At 43.7% G+C, this 17,599-nt stretch overlaps 1 protein-coding gene across 2 annotated transcripts in view; it reads right to left on the reverse strand.

The window, feature by feature from the left end:
- The window catches only part of PCYT1B (phosphate cytidylyltransferase 1B, choline), a gene marked incomplete at its 5' end in the record, with an annotated part of 90,771 nt that overhangs the window by 7,507 nt on the left and 65,665 nt on the right, over positions 1-17,599 (reverse strand). For both annotated transcript variants that reach the window (XM_079765754.1, XM_079765755.1), the window contains 2 exons: positions 12,889-13,077; positions 16,577-16,719. In XM_079765754.1, the coding sequence (XP_079621880.1) occupies positions 12,889-13,077; positions 16,577-16,719 (332 nt within the window). The remainder of the gene's footprint in view (positions 1-12,888; positions 13,078-16,576; positions 16,720-17,599) is intronic.

A 17,599-nucleotide genomic window follows, 5' to 3' on the forward strand; every position in this document is an offset into this window, starting at 1 on the left:
TTGAGAGCCAAATTTTTTAAACTTCTTCTAACGCCACTTCCTCAAAATAGACTCGCCCAGGCCGTGGTATTTTGTGGAAGAGCCACACTCAAGGGGTCAAAGAGCTGCATGTGGCTCACGAGCCGCGGTTTGCCGACCACTGGTATAAACAATAGCAGGTTATTGCATTTCTGGTTATTTTTTCTACATTTGTTTTCTTTTAAATTCGAGTTGTAAGTGAGTGATGCATCACCACTATCACAATACAGAATCTAAATTTGACTAAATATTTATTGTAACCAGTGAGCTTTATTCTAGTTTCTCTTGGTTGTTGTTTGTTTTCTTTTTTTTGGGGTGGGGGGGGTTGGGGGGTGAGAGAGATAGAGGGGAGGATTCAGGGTTGTAATTTAAAATTGTTTACATTTTGCCAAAACCGGTTTGGCTCAGTGGATAGAGCATCAGCCTGCGGACTGAAAGGTCCCAGGTTTGATTCCGGTCAAGGGCATGTACCTTGGTTGCGGGCACATCCCCAGTAGGGGGTGTGCAGGAGGCAGCTGATAGATGTTTCTCTCTCATCGATGTTTCTGGCTCTCTGTCCCTCTCCCTTCCTCTCTGTAAAAAAATCAATAAAATATATTTAAAAAAATTGTTTACATTTTGTTTTTATCTATGGAGATCTCAAAAACTGGCTGCCCAACCGGTGTGGCTCAGTGGTTGAGCATCGACCTATGAACCAGTAGATCATGGTTCGATTCCCGATCAGGATACGTGCCTGGGTTGTGGGCTCGATCTCCAGTGGGGGGGCATGCAGGAGGCAGCCGATCAATGATTCTCTCTCATCATTGATGTTTCTATCTCTCTCTCCCTTCCTCTCTGAAGTCAATAAAAAATATATATACACTGAGTGGCCAGATTATTATGATCTCTGAACGCATAATTATCTGGCCACTCAGTGTATATCCTATATCAGTGGTCGGCAAACCACGGCTCGCGAGCCACATGCGGCTCTTTGGCCCCTTGAGTGTGGCTCTTCCACAAAATACTATGGCCTGGGCAAGTCTATTTTGAAGAAGTGGCGTTAGAAGAAGTTTAAGTTTAAAAAATCTGGCTCTCAAAGGAAATTTCAATCGTACTGTTGATATTTGGCTCTGTTGACTAATGAGTTTGCCGACCACTGTCTATACACACACACACACACACACACACACACACACACACACACACACACACACACTGAGTGGCCAGATTGTTATGCGTTCAGAGATCATAATAATCTGGCCACTCTGTATATTTTAAAAGACTGTGGCTGAGGTCTATAGCTTTAAGTTTGTAATCTGGGCTTATATGATATTTCCTAACTAATAGTCACTAGTGACACTAGAGAAACTCAGGCCAAACAAAACCTAGCCTAGAGACTTTGATGACATTGCAGCCATCCAACTCATTGATAAATCCTTAAAGCTTTAACCCTTCCCTCTTCCACCACCCCCCGCCCCAATTTGCAATGCCCTCCTTTTAAGAGGATGGTGGAATTACTTTGCCTTGGAAATTAATGGTATAAAGATGTACCTTCTCATATGAGTAAATGCTGATTTATCTCTATCCCTGGTCACTTGCTAGCAGTCTGCATCTCATTACTATTGCAGTAGTTATGCCTCCCAATAATAACCCTCTAAGGAGGATATGTATACCAGTGAATCTAATACCAGGCATTCATTCATATTTTTATCAGCATATAACCGTTAAGTCATCCTTGAGTGTACTGTATGTACTCCGCCCCCACCCCTCTGGCAACCATTAGCTTGTTCTTTTTATTTTATTTTAATTTTTTTTATTGATTTCAGAGAAGAAGGGAGAGGGAGAGAAACATCAATGATGAATAGAATCATTGATTGGCTGCCTCCTGCATGCCCCCTACTGGAGATCAAGCCCACAACCCGAGCATATGCCCTGACCGGGAATTGAACCGTGACCTCCTGGTTCATAGGCTGACGCTCAACCACTGAGCCACGCCGGCTGGGCAAGTTGTTCTTTATGGGTCGGTTTCTGTTTTATTGTTTTTAGATTCTACATATAAGTGAGATCATACAATATTTATCTTTCTCTAACTTACTTCACTTAGCAAATGTGACAACAGGACAGGCCCTAGGGCCTGCATGGTTTTTGTGTGGGAACCTGAACCAGGCAAGACTGCACTGAATTCCGTGACCAGATGGGGCCTCCGGTTTGGTTGTGTAGGTAGGGAGAGACGTGGGCTGAGCGCTCTGTTGAAGTGCCACTGTAGGCAGGGCTGTGGGATGGGCTATCGGCTTCCTGTGTGTCTGATTAGGTTCCCTGCTTGGGCAGGCTGAAGGCTGTGCTCAGAAATGGGCAGAACTATGAGTCAGTTTCCCTGCCTGCGCACGGTGGGACAGCCAGCTCCGAAGCCAGAACAGTTCTACCTGGTGGACTCTGGTCCAGTGTTGCTGGGCTACACAGATGGCTAGGTGTTATGGCCAGACTCTGATCAGGCCGGGCCAGGGATGACTCGGCTCTCTTGCCTGGAAGAGGCAGGCCAGGCTCCAGGGTCATAAAAACCTTTGAGTATCCAAATCGGAGCACCCTGCACCCTTCTGAGTTGCTGTTCATACTACACTCTGATTTGGCTCTGCAGATGAGCAAGTATCCTCGCTAGGACTACTACTTGGGTGCTATAGGCAGGACCTCGGTCTGCCAAGATCAGAGTGCTGACTGTTTCAAACCCCTTCCCCTTCTCTGTAAAATGAGATTCCCTGTGGGCAAGCGCTACAGATCCCCCGGGGGGTGAGACTGGAGTGGTGGCTCCCAAGAAGTGACTACAGCGATGGGGGAGCTGGATGTCCACACTGGGCTCTCTTTTTCCCCCGGAAGGAAGCATAGGCTCAGGGAGACCTCTTGGTATGGTGCTGCGCCAGCCTGGGGGAGGGGCAGTTGGTTAGCACCCAGCCACTCCTCTACCCCTTTAATGTGATCTGTCTGGGTCTCCGGTACAGGGGGGGGGGGGGGATGCTTCAGCCTGACCCATGTGATCTAGGCTCCTCCCAGGGGTGGGTGTCTTGCCCACAAATAAGTTGTTAGTTCTTCTTGTGAGGTGGGGGAGGCGGGGGAGCAAAATCAATAACGACCTATGTTGTCATCTTGGTGATGTCACTGTCCTAAGATTTTTAACAATTTGTGGTGGCCAGTGTTGGTGAGAGTTTAGTAACCAGACCGCATTCACGTTACTGCTAGCGGAAGGGTAGAATAGAACCTTTGTGAGGGGTAATTTGGAAATAGGTGCAAATACCTTTTTTCCTGAAGACATCATCAGAGATGTAAGTCAGTGTTTATTGTCTACATGGATATTCCGTGCAGTGTCATAACAGACAACACTGAAAACGCCCTAAATAGATGAGAGAAATCTTGCACAACTGAGAGGATATACTAAGCAGCTGATGCAAACAAGTCCTTAAAGAATATTTAATCATGTGAGAAAATGTTCATGAGTTGTTACAAAGTAAAATTGATTTTACAACATGATCTGCATGATCCCGATTTTGTAAAAGGTTAGATATACGGGGAGCAGGAGGGGGGGTTGGCAAGAGTAAGTTTGCAGATGTTCATATGGAAAATAATATAATAATTAATAATAATATAAGAATAAACTATGTTTTCTATACCCACAACTATAAACCTACTTTTGCATCTCATTACCATTAATATTTTTGTGATCTTGCCCCAATCTTTTTCCCATCTACATGCACTACACCCTATACATCTAGATGGGAAAAAGATTGGGGCAATACCCCGAAAATATTAATGGTAACAACTCTGGGTGGTGAGAGACTGCAGGTAACTTTCGTCTCTTTTTTAAATTATTTTCAATTGGTACGTTTATTAAAAAAAATATAGCCTAATGGTCCTGTGCTTAAATGTTGCTCCTAATCATAAGGAACTCTTCAACAAATATTTCCAGACAGAAGCAAAAAGGTCACCAGAAATGACCGACAGGACAGGACCACTGTAGACGAAATTCCCTTATAGATCATTAAAACTTGCTAGAAAATGGAGTTTGACATTATTTACAATTATACCAACATTCGTGGTGGCTGAATGTCATAGGCATTTCAGTCTCCTTTTATTCTTTATTTTCGAATAGTTCTGTAATGAACACATATTTTATCATCATACAAAAGCAATAACTGTAGGGAGAGAGAGAGAAGACTGAGGCAAGATTAGGCTGATGGGCATTGCTATAATGATATAAGTGAGAAAATGTTAAGACCTCAGGTACATCATCAGTTCCCCCAGCACTGATTTTCCTTTTATAAGCTCTAGCCCATTACTTTTTATTTTTTATATATTTTTATTGATTTCAGAGAGGAAGGGAGAAGGAGAGAGAGAGAGAAACATTAATGATGAGAGTCATTAATTGGCTGCCTCCTGCACGCCCCCTACTGGGGATCAAGCCTACAACCCAGGCATGTGCCCTGATCAGAATTGAACCTGGGACCTTTCAGTCCACAGGGCGATGCTCTATCCACTGAGCCAAATCAGCTAGGGCTAGCCCATTACTTTTTAGAATCTCAAATCTCCTCTAGCAGATACTATAATAGAGATGCTTGCTGATTGCTAAGATCCTTTCCAGATGTAAAATTCCACACTTCTACAAATACACCAATTATTCACCTTCCATTAAAGGTACTGGTAACTCTGCCGAAAGACCCAACTCCTCTCAAAATTAAACCAAAAAAAAAATGCTATAGATGAAGCCCATTTATAAGACAAAAATCAAATGCCAAAAGGAGAGAGTGGCCTATTATTAACAACAACATTTAAAAAAAAATCCTTGAACTTCGAGCATGCACTTTAAAATATGTATTTTTATTACTGTAATCTTTAAGTGTATTTTTAGTGGCAGCCATTAGCCCTCCTGCTGTTAATGGATTATCCGCATTTCCATTAGAAGCCCACTTTCTAAGGAATCTACGACTTGTCTGTTACGGTTTGACTTAAGCTCATAACTGAGAATATTCTGCCTAAGGGGATGAAATCACTTGAATCCTTAATGATAAACAATGGTGTCGCACTTCATAAAATGTGATATCCTTTGCAAAATAATTCTGGGTCTCGATTCGCAAGCTCTCTGATCTGTTACTGGTGCATTTTGAAGGGCGGTGCCCCTACAAAGAAGCTGAATTGACAGTTTGGAGACAGTTTGGAATGAGCTTCCTGGGAAGAAAAGCACTTTAGAAATATAACAAATAATGAAGACCTGGCATGGCACTTTCAAAGAGAAAGGGTATTTTAATTCAGTCTTTTACTGTATCAAGAGGTTTCCATTTATAAAGATTTCTCCCAAGAAAATGATCCCATTTATAGTCCTGTCCATATGAAAGTATTTTTCCCCTCCTACCAAGTTTTCCCTTTTAAGAAGTTCTTAACATCCACTGAGGCAGTAAATGTCATCACAAATGTCTTTAAAGATTTCAGTATTTCAGATAGATTCCGACATATCTGCCCAAAAAGGAACAAAAAATATCCTAGTTATCCTCTCTGGTTTGGATCGCTGGATAACAACAGAACTCAAGGAGAGAGTTTCAGTTGTGGCCAAATCAATAAACGACTAAGGCTTATAGTGTCTGATACCTGCCTGCCAGGCACTATTAAAGGGCTGTATATATAAAACAATTTATTCCTGCCCAGCCTGTATGGCTCAGTGGTTGAGCGTCGACCTGTGAACCAGGAAGTCATGGTTCGATTCCCAGTCAGGGCACATGCCCGGGTTTCGGGCTGGATCCCCAGTGTGGGGCATGCAGGAGGGAGCCGATCAGTGATTCTCTCTCATCATTGATGTTTCTCTCTCTCTCTCCCTCTCCCTTCCTCTCTGAAATCAATAAAAATATGTTTAAAAAATAATTTCATCCTCCCAACACCCCTGGTAGGTGACTGAGAGGCAAAGGAACTTACCCAAGGCTACCCAGCCAGAAAGTGAGCCCCTTGTCATGATCAATGCTCTGTAATTAGCCACTTACATAATAAGAAGCTTTCCATGATTATTCATGTTTTACTTAAGCATTTGTTGGAAGACAATTTTTAAAACCAGTCAAAAAGACTCATGTGGGATATCTAATTCAAATCCACAAACTAAATTTTTTATTTATTTTCTCAAGATAAAAACAGTCTTAAAAATTAGCAGTGCCACCCTAACCGGTTTGGCTCAGTGGATAGAGCATCGGCCTGTGGACGGAAGGATCCCAGGTTCGATTCCGGTCAAGGGCATGTACCTTGGTTGCAGGCACATCCCCAGTAGGAGGCGGCTGATCGATGTTTCTCTCTAATCGATGTTTCTCTCTATCCCTCTCCTTCCTCTCTGTAAAAAAAGTCAATAAAATATACTTTAAAAAAATTAGCAGTGCCATTAAAATGCTTATTATAAAAATACTAGAGCCCGGCGCATGAAATTTGTGCACGGGAGGGTGGGTGTCCCTCAGCCCAGCCTGCACCCTCTCCAATCTGGGACCCCTCAAGGGATGTCCGACTGCCCGTATAGGCCCAATCCTACTGGCCTAAACGGGCAGTCGGACATCCCTCTCACAATCCAGGACTGCTGGCTCCCAACTGCTCGCCTGCCTGCCTTCCTGATTGCCCCTAACTGCTTCTGCCTGCCAGCCTGATCACCCCCTAACCACTCCCCTGCCAGCCTGATTGCCCCTAACTGCCGTCCCCTGCTAGCCTGGTCACCCCTAACTGCCCTCCCATAAAGGCCTGGTCATTCCTAACTGCCCTCCTCTGCCGGCCTGGTCACCCCTAACTGCTCTCCCCTGCAGGCTTGATTGCCCCCAACTGCCCTCCCTTGCAGGCCTGGTCCCTCCCAACTGCCCTCCTCTGCTGGCCATCTTGTGGCGGCCATCTTGTGAACACACGGGGGCAGCCATCTTGTGTTGGAGTGACAGTCAATTTGCATATTACTCTTTTATTAGATAGGATTAAAAAACAAGTACTAGTGAGAATATAGGGAAATTAGAACCCTGTGTATTATGGTGAGAATATAAAATGGTGCAGCCACTATGGAAAATAGCATGGCAGTTCCTAAAAAACACACAAACAAAACAAAAAACAACACAAAAACGTAGAATTACCATATTATATAGCAATTCCACTTTTGGGTACAAATCCAAAATAATTGAAAGCAGGGACTTAAGCAGATATTTGTATATCCATGTGTATATTAGTACTATTCACAGTAACCCAAAGGTGGACACAATTCAAATGTCTACCAATGAATGAAGGGATAAACAAAATGTGGTAGATACAAATAATATCTCATTATAGTAGTATATGTATAGACACACACACACACACACACACACACGATGGGATTTGTTTTGTTTTGTTTTGTTTTTGTTTTACTAGCATGGTATATTTTCATGATAGAAGTTGAAAAGAAACACTTTGTTTATTACAAAGTATTATGGAGAGTTTTCCTCACATGAAAAGTCTGAAAATTGATCGTTCATTCTTTCAACAAATATTTCCTGATAGCACACTATGTATGGTTCAGGCATTAATCTAAGCCTTAAGGATACAGGAGTAAACAATAGAGAAAAAAAGTCTATGTTCACATTTACTTTTTTAATTGAAATATAATTGACATATTTCAGTTTTGGGTGTATAACATGATTCAATACTTGTATATATTGTGAAATGATCACCACAACAAGACTAGTTAACATCCATCACCACACATAGTTACACAATTTTGTGATGAGAACTTTTACGATCTACTCTCTTAGCAACTTTTAAGTATGCAATACAGTATTATATATACTCACCATGCTGTACATTGCACCCCCAAGGCTTATCTATACTAATAAAAGAGTAATATGCTAATTAGACCAGGAGACCTTCCGGACAAAGCCATGGTGGCAGGGCCAAGGCAGAGGTGGTTAGGGGCAATCACGCCAGCAGGGGAGAGCATTTGGGAACAATCAGGCCATCGGGGGAGAGCAGTTAGGGGGATCAGGCCAGCAGGGGAGGGCAGTTGGGGGTGATCAGGCTGGCAGGCAAAGGCAGTTAGGGGCTATCAGGCAGGCAGGCAGAGTGGTTAGGGGAAATCAAGCAGGCAGACAAGCAGTTAGGAGCCAGTGGTCCTGGATTGAGAGAGAGATGTCCAATTGTGGGATCGGGCCTAAACCAGCAGTTGGACATACCCTGAGGGGTCCCAGATTAGAAAGCGTGCAGGCCAGGCTGAGGGACCCCCCCCCCCCCCCCACCGTGCACGAATTTCATGCACTGGGCCTCTAGTTTATTTTATAAGTGGAAATTTGTGCCTTTTGATTCCCTTCACTCATTTTACCCACCCTTCCACCCCCTGCACCTAGCAACCACCTCCCATCAGATAAATCTGTTTTTTCTAAAACACAACATCAGTCTTTTTTTTTTTTTTTTAAGGTAATCGCATATGTCAGATGGCAAAGGCCTGTTTGGTTGGCCGACTGATTAAATTGGGGCAGAGGGAGTTTGTGGTCCAGGATAAATAGAAATTTGCACTTAAGGTCATTGTCTCCTGGTGCTCCAAGGAAAGGGTCTACGTTCACATGGTAAGATAGAATAGACCCACTTTCACTTCAAACCGGAAATGATTCTCTGTGTTCAGTCAATGAAGGAATATAGTGGCAGATCATTCCAAATAATACATGTGTTTAAAAAGCAGCACATGTGGTTTAAGTAGAATGTTTAGGTAGAATGTGTCTGCTCTGGATTCAGATACTTCAAACAAAAAACAACTTTCACTAGGAAGGCCCTATCCCAAAACCTAACTGTGAAAGCTCATTCAGCCTATCTCAGTCCTGCTCCTTGCCACTTAATACCTCGGAAGTGAATGGTGTCGCCTCCACCATGGCAACAAAGCTTCAAAATTTAACTTCTTTAAAGCCCCTCCCTTGATAGTGTCTTTCAAAGAGACACCCTCTTCCAAGAGAGGTAATACCAAATCTCTGTTGGGAAGGCTTCACTTTGGCGCTCTGCTTGGGTTACAGGCTGTGTTTTGAGTATGTCAAGAGGTTACAAGAATCAAGCACATACAGTCATGTATCACTTAATGACAAGGATGCATTCTGAGAAATGGCATAGGCAAGTTCATCATTGTGTAGGCATCATAGAGTGCACTTACACAAACCTAGATGGTGTAGCCTACTACACCTAGGCCTTATGGGATAGCCCAGGGGTGGGGAACCTTTTTTCTGCCAAGGGCCATTTGGATATTTATAACATCATTCGAGGGCCATACAAAATTATCAACTTAAAAATTAGCCTGCTGTATTTGGTCAAACATTTCATTAACTCACCCCTAATGCCTTGACAGGGCCAGACCAAATGATTTCTCAGGCCTTATACGGCCCACGGGCTGGACATTTCCCACCCCTGGTATAGCCTATTGCTCCTAGGCTACAGGCCTGTACAGCACGTTACAACAAAACACCAGAGTAAATCGAGTTCAAGAGGAAATAATGTAATCAAGAGACCCAGTAGACATGAAATGTATGAAGCTGCTGCTCGTGTAACACAGCATATGTCTATAGCAAATTTTATAAATAGAATGACTATCAACTACTGACAAAAGTATAGTATAGCAAATATATAAACCAGTAACATAGTTCTCTATTACCATTGTCAAGTATGATGTACTGTACTTAATTGTATGTGCTATGCTTTTATGGGACTGGCAGCATCATAGTTTGTTTATACTAGCATTGCCACAAACTCATGAGTAATGTGTTATTCTACAACTAGAGGCCCAGTGCACAAATTCGTGCATGGGTGGGGTCCCTCGGTCTGGCCGGTTATCGGGACCAATTGGGGCCATCTCACCCAGTCCCGATGGGGGCCGATCGGGACCTGCCAGCTGGGGGGAGGGACTGTGAGAGGTTGGCTGGCCACGGGAGGTTGGCTGTGAGAGTGCACAGACCACCAGGGGGCAGCTCCTGCATTGAGTGTCTGCCCCCTTGTGGTCAGTGCATGTCATAGTGACCGGTTGTTTGGTCGTTTGGTCACTTAGGCTTTTATATATATAGACTAGAGGCCTGGTGCACGAATTCGTGCAAGGGTGGGATCCCTCGGCCTGGCTGGTGATCAGGCCCGATTGGGGCATCTTGCCTAGTCCTGATCAGGGCCATCAGGGCTGGCCAGCCCAGGAGAGGGACCCCAATCAGGGAGGGACTGCGGGAGGTTGGCTGTGGGAATGCACTGACCACCAGGGGACAGCTCCTGCTCCCTGGTGGTCAGTTCACATCATAGCAACCCATTAACTGGTTCAGTTGTTCGGTTGCTTAGGCTTTTATATATATAGATGGCTATGACATCACTAGGTGATAGGAATTTTTCAGCTCCATTATAATCTTATGAGACCACCATCATATACATGGTCCATCTTTGACTGAAACATCTTTATGTGGTGCGTGACTATATTTAAATAATTAGGGTGGTAGGTGATGAGATTGAAAAATGATATCTTGGGCTCTGATAATCCACTAATGAGACTGAATAAATGGGAATAGATAGTCTATTCTAGCAATTGAGAAGCCGATTGCCTGCTCAAATCCTCAAATGCAATTGTGGTAGCCATCTGCCAAGATGGCCCCACCACCTCCTGGTATTCATATCCTTGTGTATTGTCCTCTCCAAGTATACCAGGATTAGTCTGTGAGGGCAAATCAATGCAGGTCTGCCTGCAAAATTTGATCCATCAAAGATCAAGTTGTAACCAAGCTTTGTATCCAGAACTATATCTATTTGTATAAATTGGTCATATAGATCGATGTAAATATGCAAGATTCTAGGCACGGCATATCCTTTGCAAATGCCGGAAGGTTCTATGAATTTTGTAACTTAAATCCTTCTATTTTCTGCCTTTTCAAGTTTGGGTTATTTGTATCAGTACTGTATTTTCAGATAATGCAGGTCCTCTATTTTAAGAAATGAGTTCCAGTCCCAAATTCACAAATAAAGAATTATTATAGTAATAGCATATTCATGAAAAGCAAATTACTTATCTTGGCGTTTAACATCCTTGTAACTATTCCTGTACTTTTAATGTCAACAGAAAAAAAGTAATGTCTAAGTCTGGCTGATACAGTAAATTAACGTTAATAACAGTTTTGACACTAATAGCAAGTTTTAAAAAGGAAAACCTCCAGTCTCTAAGCTGGGTTTCATTTCTTAAAAATCACCTCAGCTCGCTGTCACCTGACCCCCCCACCCCAGAACAATTCCAGCTACTATTCACCTTCATTGGGAGCCTGAAACGACTAGGGTCTACACAGTTTCTATGAAATGATATCCCTTCCCTGCCTTTGCTCACTCCATTATGGAGAAAACACCCACCCCCTTGAGTTGCAACACCAGGGCTTCTCAGCAGACACATTTCTGAGCCCCTATAAGCACATGAATACCTACATGGTTTCATTAACCCACCACTAGCTGTTTCTTCAGCGTTTGAAGATTAGTTGTGAAAAAGTGAACCATTAAGTTACACACTAGGTTAATAGGGAACTTCAGACTTTATGTTATGGAGACCATGGAACACCAATCCTCATGTTTTTCCCCAGGACTGTGCACACACAAGGACATTCATACTGTCCCACGAATTCAACTGACCTGAGCGAAAATGTTAACAAGCCCAAGGGAAAAGGAAAAGGAACCCAGCCCTTGGCTCCTCCTCTCTTGCCATCTCTTTCTGGAGGTCAACAAGGGTTAAAGCAGCCCCGTGCAGACTCCGCCAACAGGACGTGGTTGGCCTGCGATAACCTCCCTCTATAATCACTTAGAAACCACTAGGCTTTCAGCAAAGCGTCTCTTCCCATTTCTCAAACGTTGTTCTTTTTCTATTACTAATTGAGTGTTTTACTTTCAGCTAATCCTCTAATGAACCAGCTCAAATGAGCAGAGAGGCAGGAGTGACAACCCATCAATAAAATAATTAAACCGAAGTGGATTTTGTTAGAGACTTCTCATGTCATAATAGGAAATCTAGGCTACTTAAAATCAGGGAAATGAAATGGAATCATTTATTTTTGTTTTAAAAGGAACTTAGCTGTAAAAGTATCTCTTCCATAGAACCCTCATTAACTCTGCCGACAATGTTGGTTATTTACTCAGGAAGTGCACATACAATAGAAAATACCAAGGGAGTTCAAGGTGGCTTCCAGAATTTTCTTTTCCCTTCTCATATATTTCATTCAGAATTTTCTGTAGGATTTAGGCAAGAGACCCTTGACATTTTCTCTCTGTTTTAAGATTCAGATTGTGGCATCAGTCCCCAAAGACTTTTGTGCCAACATATACATGCCATGGAAAAAACAGGAGGGGGAAAAAGAAAAAAAAAAACACAGGGAAATCAGGGAATGATGGGTATAGATGCAGGGCCAAATCCTACCTCTTCTCTCCCTTCCAACCAATGAAAGAGGAGAGTTTCTGGTAACAAAAGCTGACCTAGGCAGCTGTTTCGTTCGCACCCTCCTCCCCTGGCTGATCCAAGAGCCGGTTAGCCTTGTCTTACAACACAAGTTCCATGATGCCACTGACTCAGTTCACCTTTATCGTCAAGCTTTGTATCATCTCCCATTGGGAACCTGAGATGAGCTACAGAACCAACCTCTGCAGTAATTACATTCAATGACCACCAAATGGCTTTAAGCTCTGGACAAGAGGTGGCTTTGGGTACTCTATTGAGGGGTAAAGCAGGAACTAAATAAGGAAGTGACATGAACTTGAAGTCACTCAGGCTGATTGATGCCCAAAGTGGAGGCCACATATTGGGCTGAGATAAGGGAAACCCTTGAGTAGTTACGTGAGAAAGAAGATACACTGAAAACACCCGTCATCGCGGGGCCAAATGAAATAATTACATACCCATGCTCCATCTGGCCCAAACAGTTCTAAGAAGTTGCCAATGAATTCCCTTGACTTCTCTTCCCACTTTTGAATTAGATCATGACTCTTTTCTTCCACTCTGTTAACAAATTCCTTCGATCTTTCCTCCACATTCTTAACTTTTTCTTTCATCTTGTCTACCTGGTTTTGAAAGCGGTATTTCTTCTCCTGGTCAAAAAGTAGAGGAGGGGAAAATGGATTTATCGGAGAGGGCATGAGAGAGATCCGTCATTCACATTAATGGTTATATTTTATTTCAACTTGTGTTCCTAATCTGAAGAGTCAGGATGTTACTATTTCCCAAGAGCTGGACTGATGGGAAGGCACATCTCTGATTAGAAAAGTCACTTGTCACCCTGGCCAGTTCGGTTCAGTGGATAGAGCGTTGGCCTGCAGACTGAAGGGTCCCGGGTTCGATTCCAGTCAAGGGCATGTACCTCGGTTGCAGGCTCCTCCCTGACCCAGGCCCTGATCAGGGCTCGTGCAAGAGGCAACCAATCAATGTATTTCTCTCATATGGATATTTCTCTCTGTCTTTCCCTCTCTCTAAAAATCAACGGAAAAATATCCTCAGGTGAGGATTGAAAAAAAGAAAAAGAAAAGGCACTTATCATTAGTCTTGTTAGATATGTACAAGTGAAGTACAACTGGTTTTAATAGTCTCTTTTTTGTAAATGTCTTAGTTGAATTCACTTATATAAGAGAAGAACAGAAATATATATTTGCTCTTTATTATGGGTAGATATTGGGCAAATACACCCCCCCCCAATTCTGCTGGGACTTAGCCAAAGTATAAATGAACATAGAATGGCCCCTTCAGAGGCTTCCTGAGTTCTCTTTCACTGAGACGTTTTGTTAAAACCAATATGGATTGAAAAAGTGGGTCATTTGCCGGACCTTAGAATCCACGTGTTATGCTAAACTTTTCATTGTAATGGTATTTTCCATTAAGCTAGCTGAACTGCATTGATTTCCTTGGTGGTGAAGAATTCTCTTATCCTGATAGCTTCTTTTGACTGGGACTTTGTCTTATAGCCTTTATGCAGCAGTGCTAATATCTGTATGCCTGGAAGGCATTGTATGTTAAGCAAGTCACATGGCACCTCTAAGCCTCAGTTTCCTCATCTGTGAAATGGGATCATTATCCCTACCTATAGGGTCGCTGCAACAATTAGATAAACTAATGCAAGAATGCGCTTTGGCACAGTCTGGCGTTTAGTAAAAGCTCAGCGTGTGTTGTCTGTTTCATCGCTATTAAGTGGCATAGGCATTTAATCCTGTTACCGGATGAGAGTGGTATGAAAACCATGAAAATAACATGAGACAGAGGGTCCTCCCCTCCATGAAATCATCATATATTTTCTCCTAAATAGGTAATAAGCTTTATTATTTTTCTTCACTACACGGGACGGCAGTTCATTTCAGATTTCAGATTTTCTCGAGGCACCTGGACTATTGCAAAACTGGGTCAGGATTCCCGGATTTAGACTTTCCAAACTTCACTGCAGCCTCAGGGTGGGGTGTGAGCTATACGTGCTGCAACTCAGCTTTTAAAAAAAAAAAAAAATATATATATATATATATATATATATATATATATATATATATATATATATATATATATAATTGATTTCAGGAAGGAAGGGAGAGGAAGAGAGGGACAGAAATATCAATGATGAGAGAGAATCATTGATTGGCTGCCTCCTGCACGCCCCACACTGGGGATCGAGCCCACAACCTGGTCATGTGCCCTGACCGGGAATCGAACCGTGACCTCCTGGTTCATGGGTCGTCGCTCAACCACTGAGCCATGTCAGCTGGGCCACTCAGCTATTTTTACTCTATGGTTACTATAACGGCTCTCAGGGGCAGCAGAGTAGTAGAATGAGCACTGGATCAGGAGTCACAAGGCTGGGAGGCCGCTGCAGCCTCCACCTCTACTTTGCAGAGGGGCCTTGGCCAGGTACCCTCTGAGCTCAGCTTTCCTCATTCCTACATGGAGGGACTTGGACAGGGTGACCCTCAGCAGGTTCCAGCCACCTCTCGGGTTCTGTGATTCACCTACACGCCCCTCCAACACATTTGACCCTCTCTCCAGGCTGCAGCCAGGTTTTTTGTCACAGAAAAGGCATGACAGCGTCCATGCCGATTGCACAGTTCCCTGAGCTCAGGGGCTTATCCAAAGGCCGCTTAAAGAGCATGAGCAAGAACTTTTGGAAATGGCTCCACGTGCTTGGATGGTTGACTGAATTCAGTTGAAAAGATCAGTTTAATTTCTTGAAAGAGCCGGGCCTTAATTCCCTAGGAGACACCCAATAATCGCGGTGACTGAATTCTTCTCAGCCACTTATTCTGGTGCCACTTGAAGCTGACGTTTTCCTCTTTGTTGCCCGGCTTGCATGAAGCCACAGAGCCTGGCCCACCAACCACCCCACCCCCCCTGGCCCCCCGTCTTGCGGGGACAACTAATAATCCCCGATTTACATTGAATGAGCCCCTCCTCGTTGTGAAGGTACCTGTGACCAACCTGTGTGAGCTGCTGGATAATTATGGCGGCGCGTGATTCTAAGCATCTAGTTTTATAGAAAAATCCCTCTTTGAAAATACAGTATCTATTTGGGGGGGGCGGGTTGAAATTCTGGATGGATGGAGAGTTCTTGTTTTAATCAACTGCCTGGGCTCCTTGGAGTCTAGGCAAATACAGTTGTCCAGACTCGCTACCATCACCTCCAGCAACTGGGCTGCCCTTTTTGCTTTTTAACAGTTTGTTTTGCTTGTTTTAAAGATTGTTTTAACAGCTACTCTATTATTAAGCTAACAGCAGCTCTGTGCGAACAATATGGCAGAAATACCCAAGGCAGCCAAAGACTTTAGGCTTTATTTAAGCAGCTGTAATTTCTCTGGACAGGAAAAAACTGTTTTTAAGGTGTCTAGTGAGCATCTGTGAGGCTGTAATAAAATGAAAATTTAAAAATGTTAGAACAAGAAAGCGTTTTCTCTGGGTCTAGCTTTCCATCCCCTCTGCCCTCCTTCCTTCCCTTTGAGCAGAAGAGAACTCTTTTTGTTGTTGTTGTTAACCCTCACCCGAGGATATTTTTCCATTGATTTTTAGAGAGAGTGAAGGGAGGGGGAGAGACAGAGAGAGAGACATCGATGTGAGAGAGACACATCCATCGATTGCCTTCTGCCTGGCCCCTGACCGGGGCTGGGGGATTGAGCCTGCAACCTAAGGTACGTGCCCTTGACCAGAATCGAACCCGGGACACTTCAGTCCAAGGGCCAACCCTCTATCCATTGAGCCGAACCGGCTAGGGTCAGAAGAAAACTCTTGCTTTTCATGAGAGCAGATCTCCCAGAAACCGTTGGCCCAGGTCTGAGAACTCTAAAGAGGAACATTAAGGGGAGGGGTAGGGAAGTGAGGTAGTTCCTTTATAAAATGTGGAGCTCACTACCTGTGTGCCTTGGTTGACTTATGTTACCCCTTTGAACATTGGTTTCTCCATCTGTAAAATAGGGATGGTAATACATCATTGGGTTGCTATGTGGATTGAATGAGACCATACATGTAAAACATCAAGAACGCTGCGTGGCATATAGTAAGTGCTCAATAAACAGCGACTGCAGTGTGATTTGGTGGTCTTCAGAGGGTACGAAGTGGCACACTTACGTTTATGAAGCTGACATTCAGTTCCTTCGCTGTGTACCCTCTCTGGAGGTTGCGGCGGGCATAAACATCATAGTCCCGGACAATTCTGGTGATGATATCTGATGTTGAGATGCCTTCCGTTCTCTGAGTTGGAACGAACATGCCTGTTCAGATAGGAAAGGGGAGATGACGAGAAAAAAGTAAGAGGGACTCGGCTGACCCATCTTCTTTACTCCTCCTCTGCAGGGCAAAGCTGCAGCTCCTGCTGTGCCAGTGAGGTTTTCACATCTGGCCCAGCTGACTCTTCCAGGCTCAGTTCTGCATCATCCCAGGGTTCATCGTCCTAGACCTGGACGCACCATGCACTCACCCAGCTCCTAGCATTTGCTCACGCCCAGCCCTTCCTTTCTGCCTTGAATCCTCCTTCCCCGCTCACATCAGCCACAGCATTCCTCCTCACCCTGCAACATCCAGCTTCAAGGTTATGCCTCTGGGAAGTCTTGACTGACACCACTGGGCAGAATCCTCAGAATCTAGGACATGCAATGGGAATGGTGCGCCCTGCAACTGCATAGCACATCTTCCACTAACGAAAGTGTTTTCAATGTCTGTCTTCTTGTAGAAAGGGAACATTCTGAAAGCACACATTATGCCTTGACTGGCTTTGCATCCCCAGCACCAAGATCAGTGCCCCTGTGTCTGGCACATGGAAGGTTGCTCAAGAAATGCAAATTAAATGAGTAAATGAAGAGAGAATAAAATGGAGTCAATGAATTAGTCAGATCATGGCAACTCCCCTTCTTCGCCAAGGAAGTCTGTGTCATGTTATACTGAAGGAAAAGAAGAAAAAGTGTTCTCTTTTTGTTTTCTCTGATCTAGAGACATGTTTGTGGGTTGCTAGATGATTTTATCTCCCTAAGACTGTTCTACTCTGGATGGTGATACCCCCACTCAAAGGCCCTTTCATTTAGAATACATGGGACCGAGTAAAAAACAAACAAACAAAAAAAAGCAGAGGATGCCAAATCGCAATAGAACTTGCTT

Source organism: Cnephaeus nilssonii, assembly GCF_951640355.1.
Source record: "Cnephaeus nilssonii genome assembly, chromosome: X".
Taxonomy (NCBI): Eukaryota; Metazoa; Chordata; class Mammalia; order Chiroptera; family Vespertilionidae; genus Cnephaeus; species Cnephaeus nilssonii.